The sequence below is a fragment of the Rattus rattus genome, chromosome 6, assembly GCF_011064425.1.
Source record: "Rattus rattus isolate New Zealand chromosome 6, Rrattus_CSIRO_v1, whole genome shotgun sequence".
Classification (NCBI taxonomy): Eukaryota; Metazoa; Chordata; class Mammalia; order Rodentia; family Muridae; genus Rattus; species Rattus rattus.
Window position 1 is genome coordinate 99,143,528 of NC_046159.1, and position 17,318 is coordinate 99,160,845.

General features: G+C 40.4%; 2 protein-coding genes across 2 annotated transcripts; one reads left to right on the plus strand and one right to left on the minus strand.

Annotated features, from left to right (window-relative positions):
* Nucleotides 1–234: 234 nt before the first annotated feature.
* On the minus strand, nucleotides 235–3,899 carry LOC116902879 (anionic trypsin-2-like). Its single transcript, XM_032905209.1, has 5 exons — nucleotides 3,860–3,899; nucleotides 3,068–3,227; nucleotides 1,131–1,384; nucleotides 638–774; nucleotides 235–384 (listed from the first exon to the last, which is right to left on the minus strand). The coding sequence occupies exons 1-5, from the start codon at nucleotides 3,897–3,899 to the stop codon at nucleotides 235–237; spliced, it is 741 nt and encodes a 246-aa protein (XP_032761100.1).
* Nucleotides 3,900–12,509: 8,610 nt separating this feature from the next.
* On the plus strand, nucleotides 12,510–16,621 carry LOC116902880 (anionic trypsin-2-like). Its single transcript, XM_032905210.1, has 5 exons — nucleotides 12,510–12,549; nucleotides 14,019–14,178; nucleotides 15,447–15,700; nucleotides 16,078–16,214; nucleotides 16,472–16,621. The coding sequence occupies exons 1-5, from the start codon at nucleotides 12,510–12,512 to the stop codon at nucleotides 16,619–16,621; spliced, it is 741 nt and encodes a 246-aa protein (XP_032761101.1).
* The last annotated feature ends 697 nt before the right edge of the window (nucleotides 16,622–17,318 follow it).

The following is a 17,318-nucleotide window of genomic DNA, read 5'->3' on the forward strand; positions in this document are numbered from 1 at the left end:
AATACTGAGCCTAGCCCACATATAATGCTTTAAAACTTGTCTTTGGAGTTTTGTCTTTTCACATGCTGTTGCTACACATAAATTATTTTGGGATACACAGTGTTTTTGAGAACGTTCAAGTGAAGAAAAGAAGGATCTCAAATATAAGCCAAAGTGGTAAATGATCAGGCAGTAAAAAGGCTGTGAAGAAAATATTGCTTTATTGCAGAGTGACTACAGAGGCATTGGCAATCTCTAGTTGGCAGCGATGGTGTCCTGAATCCAGTCCACATAGTTGCAGACCTTGGTGTACACACCAGGGTTATCTGGCAGGGCACAGCCATAGCCCCAGGAAACAATGCCCTGGAGCTCTCCATTGCAGACTACAGGGCCACCAGAGTCACCCTAGGAAAGAACACAGTGTATTAGAAAGGGCATGTGAAATAGGGCCCCATATAATAAACTCAATAACTTTCCCCCCACCTTTCTATTTCTTTTTCTCCACAGCCTGTTATCCTCACTACTCTGTGGGAATCCAAAGGAGACTCTGTCATTGCACACAGAACAACAACAGGACAGTCTCTGTCTCACATCACTAGGCTTTAAAGATCCACTCTCAGGAGAACAGAGGTCTGCATAAGTGAAGGGTGGCAGTCACCTGGCAGGAATCCTTGCCTCCCTCTAGGAAGCCAGCACAGACCATGTTGTCAGTGATCTTTCCAGGGTAGGAGGCTTCACAGTCAGCCTGAGGCAGCAGTGGGGCATCCAGGCATTGGAGCAGATCAGGATTATTGACTGTGAGGAAAGGAAAAGAATGAAGACCTCTATATCTAGACAACAAACTGGTGTTGAACAGCTGCAAGCATTGTTCCTAAGAGATGAACATTCGCTTAAAAGCTATGCATTTTTGATTCCAGAATATTCCCTGCTGATATCTTTCCTAAGAAAATAATACCATATTGTAAAATATTCCTGGCCAGCATTCTGGGGATCACTTAATTTGTTGTATAAATTTCTCTTGGATCTGATGCAGCGCAGGTGTGTACTATTCACCTGAAGTGTATTTACATTCTAGAAGACAGTAGGGTCAGATGTGGGTGATTACGGAGTAGAGAAAAAAAGAAATGTAGTAGGTGACAAGTCCTACTCACCACCAAAGCTAAGGGTGTTGCCCCAGCCAGAGATGAGGCACTGAGTGCCTGCAGGTGCACAGGAGCTGGGCAGAGCCACAGTGGCCACTCGAGCATTGAGTTTCACAGGGGAAGAGAGCTTGATCAGCATGATGTCATTGTTCAGGGTCTTCCTATCGAAGTTGGGGTGCTTGATGATCTTGGCAGCATTGACAAACTGCTCATTGCCCTCAAGGACATTGATGTTGTGCTCTCCCAGTCTCACTTGGATGCGGCTGTTGGGAAATGGACACACGCCACAGTCTGTTACTCTATGATTCAAGACATCACAAGTTTCTCAAGTTCCTTACTCTAATGTGCATATGAAGATTGAAAGATCTTGCTGCGGTATCATAGGAGAAGAATAGGGAAGGCGGATAGGGTTTCCTTTGTCACCCTTGCCTTTTCATTATCAGAGAGAGACGGTACACACAGGCTAACATGAAGTTCTGGTGGAATGTAGTAGAACAAGGGGACTGGCCTGTTCCCACCCCAGCAAGCATCAGAACTTGTCAGCTTTGACCACATGGCTATGGCTTTAGAGTCCAAAATAGTGGCTGGTTATCTGGAGGTAAGAAATGAGTGGTGATTAAGAAGAGACCAATATTAGTGAGGTGAAATCGTTTGGGAAGTGTTTTCTGAGAGCATATAGAAGCTGTGTTCCAGAGATAGCCATGCTTGTACATTGTGCTGCTGCTGTACTTGAGACTGTGCAAGAGTCACCCAGGTGATGCTCAGATTGAAGGCACAAAGGGGCGATAGAGAGCAGCTGAAGCTTGCCACTGTGAGAAGCCATGGAAGGACATTGGTGAAGGTGCAGTCTCAGTTACAGTTGATGGCCCAGGCCTGAAGGGGTTATGCAAAGGATTTAAGGCATGGTACCATGAAGATAGCCTACAAGAAGCTATTGGTGAAGTCTAGTTACAGAGGAAGCATATTGGAGATGCCAGTACCATAGGATGATCACCAGGATTAGCAGGGAAAATGGAGGAATCATCTTGAGTGAAGAGTACTACAGAGGACAGAGCTGGAGAAGTGATGCCAGTCCTTTGGAGGAGCCCGGGAGGTTATTTGCGTATCCCAGACATTGAAACAAGAAGCTATAACATTGAAGTTGCATTGGAGACCCCAAGATATTTGAGATGCGAGAGCTGTGGGGTATCTGCTGAGGAAAGCTGCTAAGAAGGAGTGGAACCAGACCAGGAGAAAACAGTTTCTTGCAGTCAACAAAGATGAAAAGGGAATTCGAGATCTGAAGACTGCTTTGACATCAGCCATGGAGATGCAGAGTCTGGACTTTGCCCAGCTGGTTTCCTGTCTTGCTTTGGGAATTACAGTTAAGTGACTGGATGAATCTCAGAAGAGACCTTGAACTTGAACTTTTAACATTGATGTGATTGCTATAGACTGTGGGGACTTTGGAAGTTGGACTAAATGTATCTTACATTATGTTAGGTTTAGGTATGGCCCCCATAGACTCATGTTTTAACAAGCCTGTAGGGGCAAGGGAGTAGAGTGTGGTGGGTTGTATATGCTTGGCTCAGGGAGTGGCACAATTTGGATGTGTGGCCTTGTTAGAGTAGGTGTGACACTGTGGTTGTGGGCTTAAGACCCTCATCCTAGCTGCCTGGAACTAAGTACTGTGCTAGCGACCTTCAAATGAAGATGAAGAACTTTTTCTCACGACTGCCTGGATGCTACCATGTTCCCACCTTGATGATAGTTGACTGAACCTCTGAACCTGTAAGCAAGCCACAATTAAATGCTGTCCTTTATAAGACTTGCCTTGGTCATAGTGTCTGTTTACAGCAGTAAAACCCTAACTAAGACACCCTACAGCTTCATCACTTGCCCATGCAAATGCTTGGTATAAAGATGTTTCACTCTGGGAGCACCGCTGTAAGGAAACCATTACTTACGATTTGTAGCAGTGAGCTGCAGACACCACCCATTGGTCATTGATCAGGGAACCTCCACAGAAGTGGTAGCCAGAATTCAGGGATACCTGGTAGGGGACAGAATTCTCCTGACAGGTGTATCCTCCAACGATCTTGTCATCATCATCCACAGGGAAAGCAACTAGAGTGAAGATAGAAAGGAGAATCAAATTCATCAAAAATGTGGAGGGTGGATTGTTCAGATTTTGGTGTTACTTTTCCTCCCCATTTTTTAAGTATTACTTTCTGTGCAGAATGACTAACAGAAAGCAGAGAAACAGCACCCCCATCAGGCAACACAGGAACTGATGTCTGTCAGTGGCAAGGAATGCCAGAAAGGTAACTAGATCCTAGTGGTCTCAGAACTCTTCAAGGTTCCAGAGAAAAATAGAAGAAATGACAGAAGAACACAATTAGTGGGAACCAATTACATGCTAGTTATCTAATCCATTGCTTGCTCCTCTGAAATTCCCCAAAACTATGCTGTCGAATACCCAGATGCCTTGCTGCTGAAGAATGTTTCTCCTGGTTCATTTTATGCATCTTCTGTTTGGTTTCCCCTTCAGCCTCTGTAATCAAGGCTTTGAATTGAACAAAGGATGTAATAGAGAGTGCTTTGATGGAGACAGACGTAAAGATTGAGAGATTTAAATGTGGAAAATGCTGGAGAAGAAAGATGGATATGAGAGTTAAGATAACAAAGATAATAATGTATCAGTAATTCATGTTTTTATTTAGTTAGAAATACAGGCCCATAGAAGGCATGACACTCACCAGCAGTCCCCACAAGGGCAAGGATCAGGAGAGCACTCATGGTGGCAGAAGGTGCTGAACACTGAAGGAGGGCAGACTTTTATATCCTTGAGGAGGGAAAACTCTGCCTCTGTAGGAGGAGGGTGGATTTGCTTTGACATTTCCTGAGCAAACACACCTGTTTTTTCCCCTTCCTAGATTCTTACCTCACCTCTTTTTGGAGTCCTTGGCATTAGGAGACCTTCAGGTGTCAAGGAAAATTTTATTCTCAAGGAGGATGGAGGGAAACAGCTGATTCTTGAAAGGATGCTAGGACAAAGGAAACAGTGATGGTCTAGCCTTGGTCTACAGTTCCTCCCCCCCCCCCGCTTCAATAGACATAATTCATGGTTGTTACAGAAGAATGACTCTATGGTATTCTTAGATATCCCTTGATGAATTTTCATTGCTTTTAGTAACTTTGAAGAAGACCTGGTTCTGGTGCGTAGTGGGGCTCTTGAACAACACTCCTGAAATTGTCATTTCTTCCTCAATTTGTTGCTCTGAACATGGTCCATCTGCTTAATAATAAAATCAAAAACTCGATGGAGCAGCACTAGCACATCAATGATAAGAAAAGAGGTACAGAGTTCCTAATCAGTGTGGGCTTTTAGCAAATCTGCTTTCTATCCTAGTTCTTTCTTTCAGACACATGGGGTGGAAAATGTGCAAAGTTTGACTAGGAAATATCTTACTTTGTAGTGAAGTAGGGAATTACATGAATGCAAACATAAACTTCTGTATTAATTTTGAGATATATCTGACTCTCATGCTAATGTCCTTTCAAGGCCACCTTGAACCTTAATAATAAGCAAATAATACTTTTCACATATACTATGATGATCCTGAAGGGTATCAGTGCTGCCCTGAATATATTAAAAGTGTCTACTCTGTATGTCCATGCCCATGTTGGAAGTCTATACTCATTTTGAGGAATACAGTTTGAGAAATGTTCAACCTGATATGTCAATAAAAATGATGTATACTTAGAAATTGGAGAAGTATAAATGTTTACACTAAACATGTAACACTGTATTTCTGTGCTCAGTCAGCAGTGGATCTCCATGTATGGGATCTTGATTTTTTTTTTTACTTAAACCACCCCTAAGACCAGCTTCCATTTTAATATGATACAAACAAGCTACAGAAGTGCTGTACTTGATTTGTGTCTCCTTGTACCTATTTTTTTCAATTTGCCAAGCTGTGACTGTTTATTAACTGATCAGATTATAAAAATACCACACCTCTTTTTAAGACTTAATTGGAATATCCTTCCTATCAGATGCTTACTTTCCACTAATGCTAGGTATAGCAAGAATTATGTTGGAAGTGAGATGAAGTTTAAATTCTCTGAAAAGTGGTTATGATTTTGGAGCTGACCATTAACATGGGAGATTCTTAGCTGAAATTGTGGTAATTGCATCTGTGGGGGCAAATTGACTGGAAATTGGAGAAATTGGAAATCAAAAGAAACTGCAAAAAAATGCAAGCATGGGCCTCATAGAATATTTTGTGGTCCTAGTCCTGGCATGGCTGTGTGAGCTTCACACCCTTGAACAGTCACTCAGTGTTGTCATCTCTGTATCCTGTTTCTAGTTTATTTGGTCCTGGGGTCATTCCTAAGTGGGATGTCTCTCCTATTGTCATTTCTGTCAGATTTTCAGAATATTTGCATATTTCATTTTTCACAAGCATGTTAGTGTGAGGTCTTCAGGGAGGGTTTATTTGGATGAATTCATTTTACCAGAGAAGTTATCTACAACTGTCATGCTGCTCCAAGGCCATAGGAAGATATGGAAATTATTGGAGCATGTGAGACTGGATACAGGTGGCAGGTGAGCAATCGGCTGACCATCTGCCCAGAGTTCTCAATGGAACAAAACATACACCAGTTTTCTCTCTGGAATTTCTCTTCATGTCCTGGAAGAATGTGAACTCAGAATTTTCTGTTTCCCTGATATTGTACTATTTCTTGCCTCCTTGGTTTGAGGAGTCTTATCCAAGTGAAGAAGAGGTTGTTTAAATATGAAAACAACATACACGGCTGTTTTCGTATTTAAAGTACCCTCCAATATTGTTAGATCATCTCTTAGTCACCCATTCTTTATTTCTTGTGTCTTTTCCTAGTCTACGTTCCCACTTTTCAATTCTAGGACATTCCCCTCCCCTTATTTTCTAATGTTTTAAGCTTAATTAATTAATTAATTAATTAATTAATTATTTTATCTATTTACATTCCAGCCATTGCCCTCCTCCAAATTTCATTCCTCCTCTCCCCTGCCTTGGAGAGGATGCTCTCTACCCACCAGGCCTAACCCCACTTCTGGGCCTCAAGTCTCTCCAAGATTAGGCACATTTACCACTGAGCATAGACCAGGCAGTCCTCAGCTATATATGTGCCAGGGGCCTTGTACCAGCCCAGTGCCAGGTTGGTGGTTCAGTCTTTAGGGACTCCTTGGGGTCTATTTAGTTGAGAGTGCTGGTTTTCCTATGAGGTCACCCTCCCATTTATCTTCTTCAATCATTCCCCCAATTCAACCATGGCTGTCTCTGACTTCAGTCCAATGGTTGGGTGTAAATATCTCCATCTGTCTCAGTCTGGTGCCGGCATGGCCTCTCAAGAAGACAGCCATACTGGGCTTCTGTCTGCAAGCAGCATGTAGCATTAGTAATAGTGTCAGAGTTTGGTGCCCACCCATGGGATGGATTCCAAGTTGGACCTGTCACTTGATGCCCTTTCCTTCAAACTCTGCTCCATTTTTGTCCCTGCAGTTCCTTTAGACAGGAACACTTCTGGGTCAGAAATTTTGCCTGTTTGTTAGTAACCTTGTCCTTCCACTTGAGGTTCTAGATGTTCTCCCAACCTCCTCCAGCGGTTGCATATTTCATTCATTCTCCTGGCTATCTGGGCTTCTCTCCTGTCCTCCTCCTTATATCTGATCCTGCTCCCCTTTCCCCTCCCCTTCCCCTCTTCCAACCATCTTTCTCTGGTACTCTGCCTCCTATGATTATTTTCTTCCCCTTTCTAAGAGGGATCAAAGCATCCTCAGTTGGGCTTTCTGTTTGTTAAACTTCTTACAGTCTGTGGGTATTCTGTACTAATATCCACTAATATCTGTGGCTAATATCCACTCATCAGTGACTACATACCATGGATCTCCTTTTGGGTCTACATTACCTGACTCAGGATGATATTTTGTAGTTCCATCCAATTGCCTGCAAAATTCACAATGTCCTCATTCACAATAGCTGAAGACTATTTCATTTTGTAAATGAACCACATTTTTTTGTATTCATTTTTTGGTTGATGGACATCTGAGTTGTTTCCAGTTTCTGGCTAATATGAATAAGGCTGCTATGAACAAGGTGCACCACGTGATCTTATGGTAAGATGGGGAATCTTTTGGGTATATGCCTAAGAGTGGCAGAACTGGGTCTTCAGGTAGACTTATTTCCAATTTTCTGAGGAGCCGCCAGATTGATTCCCACAGTGGATTTGGCAGTTTGCAATCCCAGCAGCAATGAAGGAATGTTCTTCTTTCTCCACATCCTTACCAGCATGTCCGTCACTTGAGTTTTTGATCTTAGACATGCTGATTGGTGTCAGATGGAATCTCGGGGTCCTTTTGATTTTCATTTCCCTGGTGCCTAAAGATGTTGAACATTTCATTAAGTGTTTCTCAGCTACTCATGATTCATCTCTTGAGAATTCTCTGTTTAGTTGTACCCCATTGTTTAATTGGGATATTTGTTTTTTGGAGGTTAACTTCTAGAGTTCTTCATATATTTCAGATGTTGGGCTTCTATTGGATATGGGGTTAGTGAAGATTCTTTTGTTCCCATCACTAGGTTGTCAATTTGTCCTATTGACAGTGTCTTTTGCTTTACAGAAGCTTCTCAGTTTACTATGATCCCATTTATCAATTATTGATCTTAGAGCCTGAGCCACTGGATTTCTGTTGAGAAAATTTCCCCCTGTGCTAATAAGTTGGAGGTTCTTTCCCAGATTCAGTATATCTGGTTTTATGTTGAGGTCTTTGATCCACTTGGACTTGAGTTTGTGCAAGGTGATAAATGTGGATCTATTTATATTCTTCTACACTCAGGCTGCCAGTTAGACCAGCACCATTTATTGAAGATTATTTCTTTTTTCCATTGTATGTTTTTGACTTCTTGGTCAAAGACCAGGTGTCCATAAATGGGTAAGTTCAGTTCTGAGTCTTCAATTCTATTCCACAGATCAATCTGTCTGACTCTGTACCAATACCATGCTTTTACTGGTATCCTCCTCCCCTTTTTTCTCTTTTTTAAAATCACTATTTCTCTGTAGTAGAACTTGAAATCAGGGATGGTGATTCTCGCAGAAGTTCTTTTATTGGTGAGAATTGTTTTTGCTATCCTGGGTTTCTTGTTTTTCCACATGAAGTTGAGAATTTCTCTTTCCATGTCTGTGAAGAATTGTATTGGAATTTTAATGGGGATTGCATTGAATCTGTAGATGGCTTTTGGTAAGATTTTTACTATGTTAATACTACTAATCTATGAGCATGGGAAATCTTTCTATCTTTTGAGGTCATTTTGTATTTTTTTCTTCAGAGACTTGAAGTTCTTGTCATATAGATCTTTCACTTGTTTGGTTAGAGTTATACCGAGATATTTTATATTATTTGTGGCGATTATGAAGGGTGCTGTTACCCTATTTTCTTAAACAAAACAGGGAAATCTAGAAGAAATGAATTATTTTCTAGACAGAGACCAGGTACGAAAGTTAAATCAAGAGCAAGTAAACTATCTAAACAGTCCCATGTCCCCTAAAGAAATAGAAACGGTCTTTAAAATCCTCCAACCACAGGATCAGATGTTCTTTGTGAAAATCTACTATACCTTCAAAGGAAAGCTATTACTAATACTCCTCAAACTCTTCCATAAAATTGAAACAAAAGAAATACTACTTAATTCATTCTATGAAGCTACAGTTACTGTGATACCTAAAACTCACAACAACCCAACAAAGAAAGAATACATCAGACTAATTTTGCTTATGAATATCAATGCAAAAAATACTCAAATTCTCAGAAACTGAATTCAAGGACACAATTTCTCCTTTAATCTGAACTAATCTTTCTCATTAGGTCTCCTGTATCCATTATTTCTGTCAAGTCACATTTTTGTGGTTTCCAATAAAATATGTTTTCTGATTATTATGCCTAATATTCCTTGTTTTATAGTGAAGAGACATGTTGTGTCTTCCTCTTATAACAATGACATTTAGTCAAAGTCTCTGATCCCAAATATACCCACAAGTAATCAGGTCATTGACGTTTATCTCCCCTTGTATCCCCTTGCTGCTCTTCACCTTTCATGTTCACACTGAAGGTATGCATTTATCATCTCTTTGACTTCCAAATGCATGGCACAGACTACGTACATCTTTTGAACAATATCTAGTGAGGGAGTTGCTGACTGGCTGAGTTTAACTTTAAATTTTGTCTATTTGATATAATATGAATTCAATATAATTTTATGTAGAAGAATTTGAACCCAACATCATGGCTGCTCTGGCAATGGATCACATCCAAAGATATGATCTGGCCAGAATAGAGACATTACAGTATTATCTGGCTGAAATACAGAAATACCCTTAATACACTCCTTTAATCCCTAAAAATGAAGATAATGTTAGGTTGTAGAAAAAGCAGCCATAGAGGAAAGTGACACATCAGAGAAAGTGAGGAATCAGAGAGAGACTTGAAAGAAGAAGTCAGTGATAGGATACTCATAGGAGACTAGCAGAGGAAGAGTGGCTTAAGAGCACTTGTCCTTAAGAGTCGCTTAAGAGCAGTAAGAGAGAAAAGGTGTGGTGAGTGATGTGTATATATGGCAGTTTCACAGAGACAGGTTACAAAGAGAACATGCTAGACACAACTGAAGACAGAAATACTCAGAGAATAAGAAGGAGTCAGATGATTAGAACCCATTGCCAACATTAGTTTAAGTCCAGGCAAAGCTATTCAGTTAGAAGGCAAAAAAAGCCCAAGTGAGTTGGTCAACTTGGAAGATTAGATTGTAGGGAGGCTACCAGCTTCTAAGCTTAGGCTTTGTGATAGTTACAACAGAAAAGGAAATGCTCTGGGCTCAGTCCAAGCTGTGTTACACTTTGGGTATAGTTTTTATTTAACCACTTTACCTGTGGAAATAAAAAGGACATTTTCATATGTATATATGTATACATATATGTGTATGTGTGTGTACATATACACACAACACACACATTTGTATACACATATAGTATTAATGTTTGCATTTCTTGGAAATACTAGGTACTTATATTATGACATTCCATATAGGGACAATTCCTGGACTCTGCATTGGATTTATTTAGCTTACTCTTCATTAGTCTCAATTCATTTAAGCAATTTTAAATCCAGAATGCATTACCAACGTACCCTCATTGTTTTATTATACTAGTTGGTCAATCTTTATTTATCAGAACACTGTATTGGTGTTGAATTTAAGGTGGGCAACAGAAAGCAGGGAAAGAGGGCATGTATTAGTCAGATAGACCATGGAGACTGGACACCTAACATGAGTAACTTAAAGGATAGAATTATTTATTTTGAATCACTGATTCAGAAGTTTCATGACACAGTTCTTGGCAGTGTTGTTTCTGAACCTATGATAAGTTTGAACATCATTCATCTCTGGGACCACCTGGAAACCTGGAGTTGGCGGGGGTATGGGGAGTCTACAAGGGTGATCCTAGCTGTAATTCCTATCAGTGGGGTATATAGAGACTTAAGTTGTCACCTTCTTTAGCAAGGCAGGACTTCCAGTGGAAGGAGGGGAACATCAGCCCATCCAGGAAACCTTCAACCCACAATTTGTCCTGGCTATAAGATGGAATAGAGAATGAGAAAACAGCCAACCAATGACTGGCCCAATTTGAGACCCATCCATGGGAAAGAGGCAAATCCTGACACTATTAATGATATTCTGCTGTGCTTCCAGACAAGAACCTGACATAACTGTATCCTGAAAGGCCTCATCCAGCAGCAGATGGAAATGGATACAGAGACTCATAGCTAAACATAAGGTGGGGCTTACGAGTCTTGAGGAAGAGTTGGAGGATAGAATTGAATGAGTCAGAGGGAAGGGCTCTGAGTACCAATTCTGTTGTATAGCAGAGCCAGTCATGCAAGAGATGGATATAGAAGATACTATAATGCACAGGGGAGTCCTCCCAGTGCATGGTGGTGTCCATTTCCTTCACCATTGTCCATGAGTGGCACGCCAATATCAATCACCAGATTCTGGACTCAGACTTTTCCTCCTTGAGAAACATTTCTAAACCTTTGTTTATTTTATAATTTGAGAGAATTCAGTCATAAACTTGCTTGTTTTTGGCCCTTAACAATACTTTCATCAGACCAACTAAAAAAGTAAGCAGATAATGTAAATGGCTTCCTCAAATTACCAAAAATTAAATGTAATCTCACATATAATTTTTCAATTACTGCTTCAAGGCAGGTGATGTCTCAGTAAATTTCAGTGCTGTGACTCTGTGTTTTTGGTAGAACTTCTACAGGAAAATGTACTCTGAATTAAGTCTGATAGAAAAGTATCACTGAAAAAAATAGAACATAAGAGTTACCCCATAGTTTTAATATTGATTTCTTTTCATGACTCCTTGTCCATGTATAATCTGTCTAGTAAATTCACTGAACAGAAATCAGACTGACCACTGTTCAAGTCCTTCCTCACAGTTAATCTCCCTATAGATATCTGTCCCAAACTTATTCTATAAGGTAGGGAAATTTATCTTTAATATAGATGGCTAATATAACCATCCATTTGCTGAACATGGACTAATAAAAGCATGATATGAGTGATATGTTATTATTGAGAGGAGAAGGAAAGTGTGGTATTAGCCTATCTCTGAAATATGTTCAGGAAGTTCCTATTGAAGTTCATTTTTCACACTCCAAAGCACTTTCCAAGTATGAACCTTGCTAGAAATGAGAGCAAAGAGAAAGCCTATAGTATAAATCATGTCTATTTCTCCCTGTGTCATGTTATTTTATTCTCTAATTCGAATTAACAGAGCCCTTGCATATGATTTTTCTATATGATAAATTATTCTAGAAGTAAGAATAATCACCAGTTCATAGATATTACATCCAGATACAATGTTTCTTCACATGGGCCTCTAGGTCAAAGAATATCAACCAAAGAATACCAGACCTTCCTCAATAAAGTGAAATATGTTTCTAAAGAAGGCACTCTATATCCAAGGACATTGGCCATTTTTTTTACCACCTAACTTCTATATATCAGCATAAAGATACCATGATGCATTGATAGAATCTGTGTTTCCAATATTTTTCCAGAACCTCCTTTTAAGAATCAACTCCTTTCCATTTTTTTCACTCAGAGGAAATATTTCCTTATCACATGTATGTCACCTGCTCACAGAGTAGACAAACAGAGCAGAGATAATGTAAGAGTCTGTGAAGGGGAAACCCACAGGTGTGCTTGTGTAGAAGCAGTGAGGGCCCTCCCCTCAGGACCTCCTTCTTCCTACACTGGGGTATAAAGACAGGCTTCCCCCCAGAGCTCACTACCTTCTGCCACAATGAGAGCACTCTTGGTTCTGGTCCTTGTGGGAGCTGCTGGTGAGTTCTGTGCCTTGGTTCTACTCTTCTTTCTCCTAGAACCCATGAACCTCACCATCAAGGATGCTTTTCCACCTTGTCACTAGAACAGTGTTCTCTTTCTTTGTCCAGTAACATCTCTGTTTCCAATCTTTCAAGTTTCTCTGCAAGCCTATTTCTTTTTTTTTTATCTTTATTAACTTGAGTATTTCTTATTTACATTTGATTGTTATTCCTTCCCCCCGGTTTCAGGCCAACATCCCCTAACCCATCACCCTCCCTTCTCTATTGGTGTTCCCCTCCCCATCCTCCCCCCATTACCACCCTCTCCCCCAACAATCACGTTCACTGGGGGTTCAATCTTGGCAAGACCAAAGGCTTCCCCTTCTACTGGTGCTCTTACTAGGCTATTCATTGTTACCTATGCAGTTGGAGCCCAGGGTCAGTCCATGTATAGTCTTTGGGTAGTGGCTTAGTCCCTGGAAGCTCTGGTTGGTTGGTATTGTTGTTCATATGGGGTCTCGAGGCCCTTCAAGCTCTTCCAGTCCTTTCTCTGATTCCTTCAACGGGGGTCCCGTTCTCAGTTTAGTGGTTTGCTGCTGGCATTCGCCTATGTATTTTCCGTATTCTGGCAAGCCTATTTCTTACCTTTCCATTCTCATGTATTATGTGATCAGAATGTCTAAGAAAGGAAGACATGTGGATGTTCCAGGAAATGAACCAGTAGGACTCCTGCTTGGGCCTAAATGCTTGGAGGCCTCCAAGCCAAAGCTTACTTTATAGAGGAATACTCCTAAGTTGAAAGTTGAAATCTTTACTTCTTGCAGATAAATTTCTTAAGAGTCTTAACTTTAGTATCTGGGACAGTGGCTTGGTATTAGGCAGGAACATTTCTGCACTTTATATATTTTCAAGATTTATAACTTTTCAAAATTAGAAAATTGACTTTAAGACTTACAAACATGAAGTCAAATTAAAAATGATTGGTGTCAATGATATTACATCCCCCTGTCTTATGTAAGGCCCAATTTCTGCTTCTTCTTAATATATAGACATACAGACTTGAGTTATAAAATCTCATGGGTATGTAAAACTTTGCATACACAGAACATCTTCTAAGGTAGTTTCTAAGTACCCTAAATACCTTAAAGTCTCAGCCACAGGGGATCCGGGAATGAAGAACTTGAGATTAAAGCAGGTAGTGGATAAAATAACTATCTTTGCACCCTATACCTGCAAGCTGAAAACATTGCTTGCTCTGTCCCTGGTAACCCATTAGAATGCAGTCAGAGTATTTTTTAATTGTCCTGCAGTGCTCTGTATGTTAGACACACATTTTTATGCCTACTGGCAATTCAGTGTTACTGTCTTGCCTTTAGTCATTGTTCTAAGGTTTTCTACTTAGCTGAAAGTTGACAGAGACTCGAGGGCTCCACCGTCCAGGACCTTGAAGGATTGTCTTCTTAATCATCTTCTTGTGTTCATTCAAGTTGCTTTCCCTGTGGATGATGATGACAAGATCGTTGGAGGATACACCTGCCAGGAGCATTCTGTCCCCTACCAGGTGTCGCTGAACTCTGGCTATCACTACTGTGGAGGTTCCCTCATCAATGACCAGTGGGTGGTGTCTGCAGCTCACTGCTACAAATCGTAAGTGATGGACCCTCACTGTACAGCAGACACACTTGACTAGTCTAAGGGCATGGTATTAGAACATTGAATCACTGAGTTTGTAAGGTGAATGCGAAAAGTTAGAGAAGAGAGATTAGTGATTGCAACTAATTTCATGAGCTTGGACAGAATAAGGATGCAGAATAGGAATCCTTTCTCACCTGTAAACCATTCAAAATACATCAACGGAAGAGATAATTAAAGCAAGCAAAGTGATATTAGGGTAGAAAGCACCAAATATTAATTCACAAAGACTTTTACAAACAGTAATACTGTGTCGTATGCAGCATATTCATTAACTCAGTTTTCTGTAAGGGTAGACAATGTGTAAGTTTTCAAGATTTCTAGATTCAATTAATTTCACTATATACAGAGAACTGGGGGTCAGTTTCTACTAGATGATGTCTGACCTGAACTTGCATCAGAAGAAGTAAACAAATAGTTTAATAATTTTACACACAAACAAATAAACATGAAATGGAAGAAGAGTATATCTTTTAAAAAAAAGGATGGTTAATTTTCTTACTACAAAACCAATAAGAAAGTTGGCAAAGGTTGTCATAACTGGTAACTTAGTCCTGTAGCAAGAAATTGTATCAGAGTTTTCAAAAATAAAGCTGAAATTGCTTTATTATTCAGTTTCTTCACCTGTTGTTTTATACATTGTTATAAGATGAATAATACTGCACATAAATTGGGCTCTCTTGAGTGTGGATGAGAAAGATGAAAAGATACTACTGAGGTGTAGTTAGTTATATAGCCTCATATTCTAGAACGTGACCAATTAGGTTTGGACTTGGGATAAAGAGAAGGAACCATTCACAAGGCCCCAGAATCCCACTGTGAAGGATGAGAACCAGATATTGACTTTTCTGGTTAAAAGCAACACTTTCATGCCCCTTTGAACAGAAATGGATATAAAAATCCTGTGCACAGTGAACAAAGACACTGTTGATGAAAAGAGCTTCAGATGATCCTGGAGTGACAAACCTGGATATTTCTTGGTTTATTATAATGAAATAGAGTCTACACTGCAGTCCTTTACCTCAACCTCTGTAATTTTTCTGTCTTTGAAAATGAGAAGAGCAGGACAAACGAAATTCTATCCACCTTCCCCGTTCTTCTCCTATGATACTGTAGCAAGATCCTTCAATCTTCATAACCACACAAGAGTAAGAAATTTAAGAAACTTGTGATGTCTTGAGACACAGAGTAAGATACTGTGGCATTCCTCCTCTTCCCAACAGCCGCATCCAAGTGAGACTGGGAGAGCACAACATCAATGTCCTTGAGGGCAATGAGCAGTTTGTCAATGCTGCCAAGATCATCAAGCACCCCAACTTCGATAGGAAGACCCTGAACAATGACATCATGCTGATCAAGCTCTCTTCCCCTGTGAAACTCAATGCTCGAGTGGCCACTGTGGCTCTGCCCAGCTCCTGTGCACCTGCAGGCACTCAGTGCCTCATCTCTGGCTGGGGCAACACCCTCAGCTTCGGTGGTGAGTAGGACCTGTCACCTAGTACTTACGTTTGTTGTGTACACTGCAATCACCAACATTCTAGAAATTAACCCACCTGCTTCTAGGCTAAATATATTGCATGTTCACAGCACACATATGTTCTGTAACAGATCTAAGAGAAATTTCCACAACAAATAAACTGACCCCAAGAATCTGGCCAGGCACATGCAGAATGTACTATTTTTTCAGGAAAGATATCAGCAGTGAACATTCTCAAATGGGAAAGTTGGTTTTTTTGTTTTGTTTTGTTTTGGTAGACCTTAAGATTATAGTAAACAGTCCATTGCTTGCCAGCTGGTTCAATACCAGATTGTTGTCTGGATAAAGGAGTCTTCATTCTTTTCCTTTCCTCACAGTCAATGAACCAGACCTGCTCCAGTGCCTGGATGCCCCACTGCTGCCTCAGGCTGACTGTGAAGCCTCCTACCCTGGAAAGATCACTGACAACATGGTCTGTGCTGGCTTCCTAGAGGGAGGCAAGGATTCCTGCCAGGTGATTGCCACCCTTCACTTATGCAGACCTCTGTTCTTCTGGGAGTGGGGCTTCAAAGATCAGTGTTAGGATACAGAAAGTGTAGTGAGGTGGTACTATAGAGAAAGAAGTCTCCTTTGGATTTCAGCTAGGAAACAGATAACAGATAGGCTGTGGTGAAAAAGAAATAGAAAAGTAAGAATTGACAGGTATTGGGTTTACTATAGGCAGCCCTATTTCACATGCCCTTTCTTATGCACTGTGTTTCTTTTTCCTAGGGTGACTCTGGTGGCCCTGTGGTCTGTAACGGAGAGCTCCAGGGTATTGTTTCCTGGGGCTATGGCTGTGCCCTGCCAGATAACCCTGGTGTGTACACCAAGGTCTGCAACTATGTGGACTGGATTCAGGACACAATTGCTGTCAACTAGAGATCTCCAATCCCTCTGCAGTCAGTGTGTCTGTCAATAAAGTGAATTATTCATCACTTCCTGTGTTTCTGTTTCATGCCTTTAGCTCTTTGTCTTTAATGCTAGCTTTCATTGGACATAATTTTACTCATGTGTTCTGAAGGGCATACTATACTTTAAAATAAATTATGCATAACTGTAGTATGTAAGGAGATGAAAATTCCAAAGATAAGACTTTCAATATTGTATGGGCTGTCAGAATACATCATATTCCAGACCTAACACATTTTGTAGATTGGTCCATGGTACACTGAAGTGTTTGTGGCAGAATATCTTGGTGTCTATGTTTCTTTTCTGGTAGCATGCAGCATACCTCCTTGTACAATAGAGGGAACACTTCAGTGCAAATACCCTATGTGGACAGCAGCTTAACTTTTCAGTAAGCAATGAGATGGCTATGTGTTTTCTTCCATAATCATGATTTGCTGTTGGTTTGTGGTGAGGATTGTATAATCTTGGCATTAGTCTTGATGTAGTGAGAAAAGAAACCATTCTTCTTTCACGATATACTCTTCTTTCCATTTCATTTTTATTTGTTTGTGTGTCTAATTATTAAACTATTTGTTTACTTATTACTCTGAATTATATTCAGGCCTGACATCTTCTCCTATAGAAATTAAACTCCTAGTTCTCTGTAAATAGTGAAATTAATTGAAAT

Excerpts from the sequence above, each read along its gene's own strand:
- LOC116902879 (XM_032905209.1), bottom strand. The coding sequence starts at position 3,899 with ATGAGTGCTCTCCTGATCCTTGCCCTTGTGGGGACTGCTG. Across the intron at positions 3,228-3,859 it reads TGCCCTTGTGGGGACTGCTG|TTGCTTTCCCTGTGGATGAT; the intron begins GTGAGTGTCATG and ends TCTTCACTCTAG. Across the intron at positions 385-637 it reads GAGGCAAGGATTCCTGCCAG|GGTGACTCTGGTGGCCCTGT; the intron begins GTGACTGCCACC and ends GTTCTTTCCTAG.
- LOC116902880 (XM_032905210.1), top strand. The coding sequence starts at position 12,510 with ATGAGAGCACTCTTGGTTCTGGTCCTTGTGGGAGCTGCTG. Across the intron at positions 14,179-15,446 it reads GCAGCTCACTGCTACAAATC|CCGCATCCAAGTGAGACTGG; the intron begins GTAAGTGATGGA and ends TCTTCCCAACAG. Across the intron at positions 16,215-16,471 it reads GAGGCAAGGATTCCTGCCAG|GGTGACTCTGGTGGCCCTGT; the intron begins GTGATTGCCACC and ends TCTTTTTCCTAG.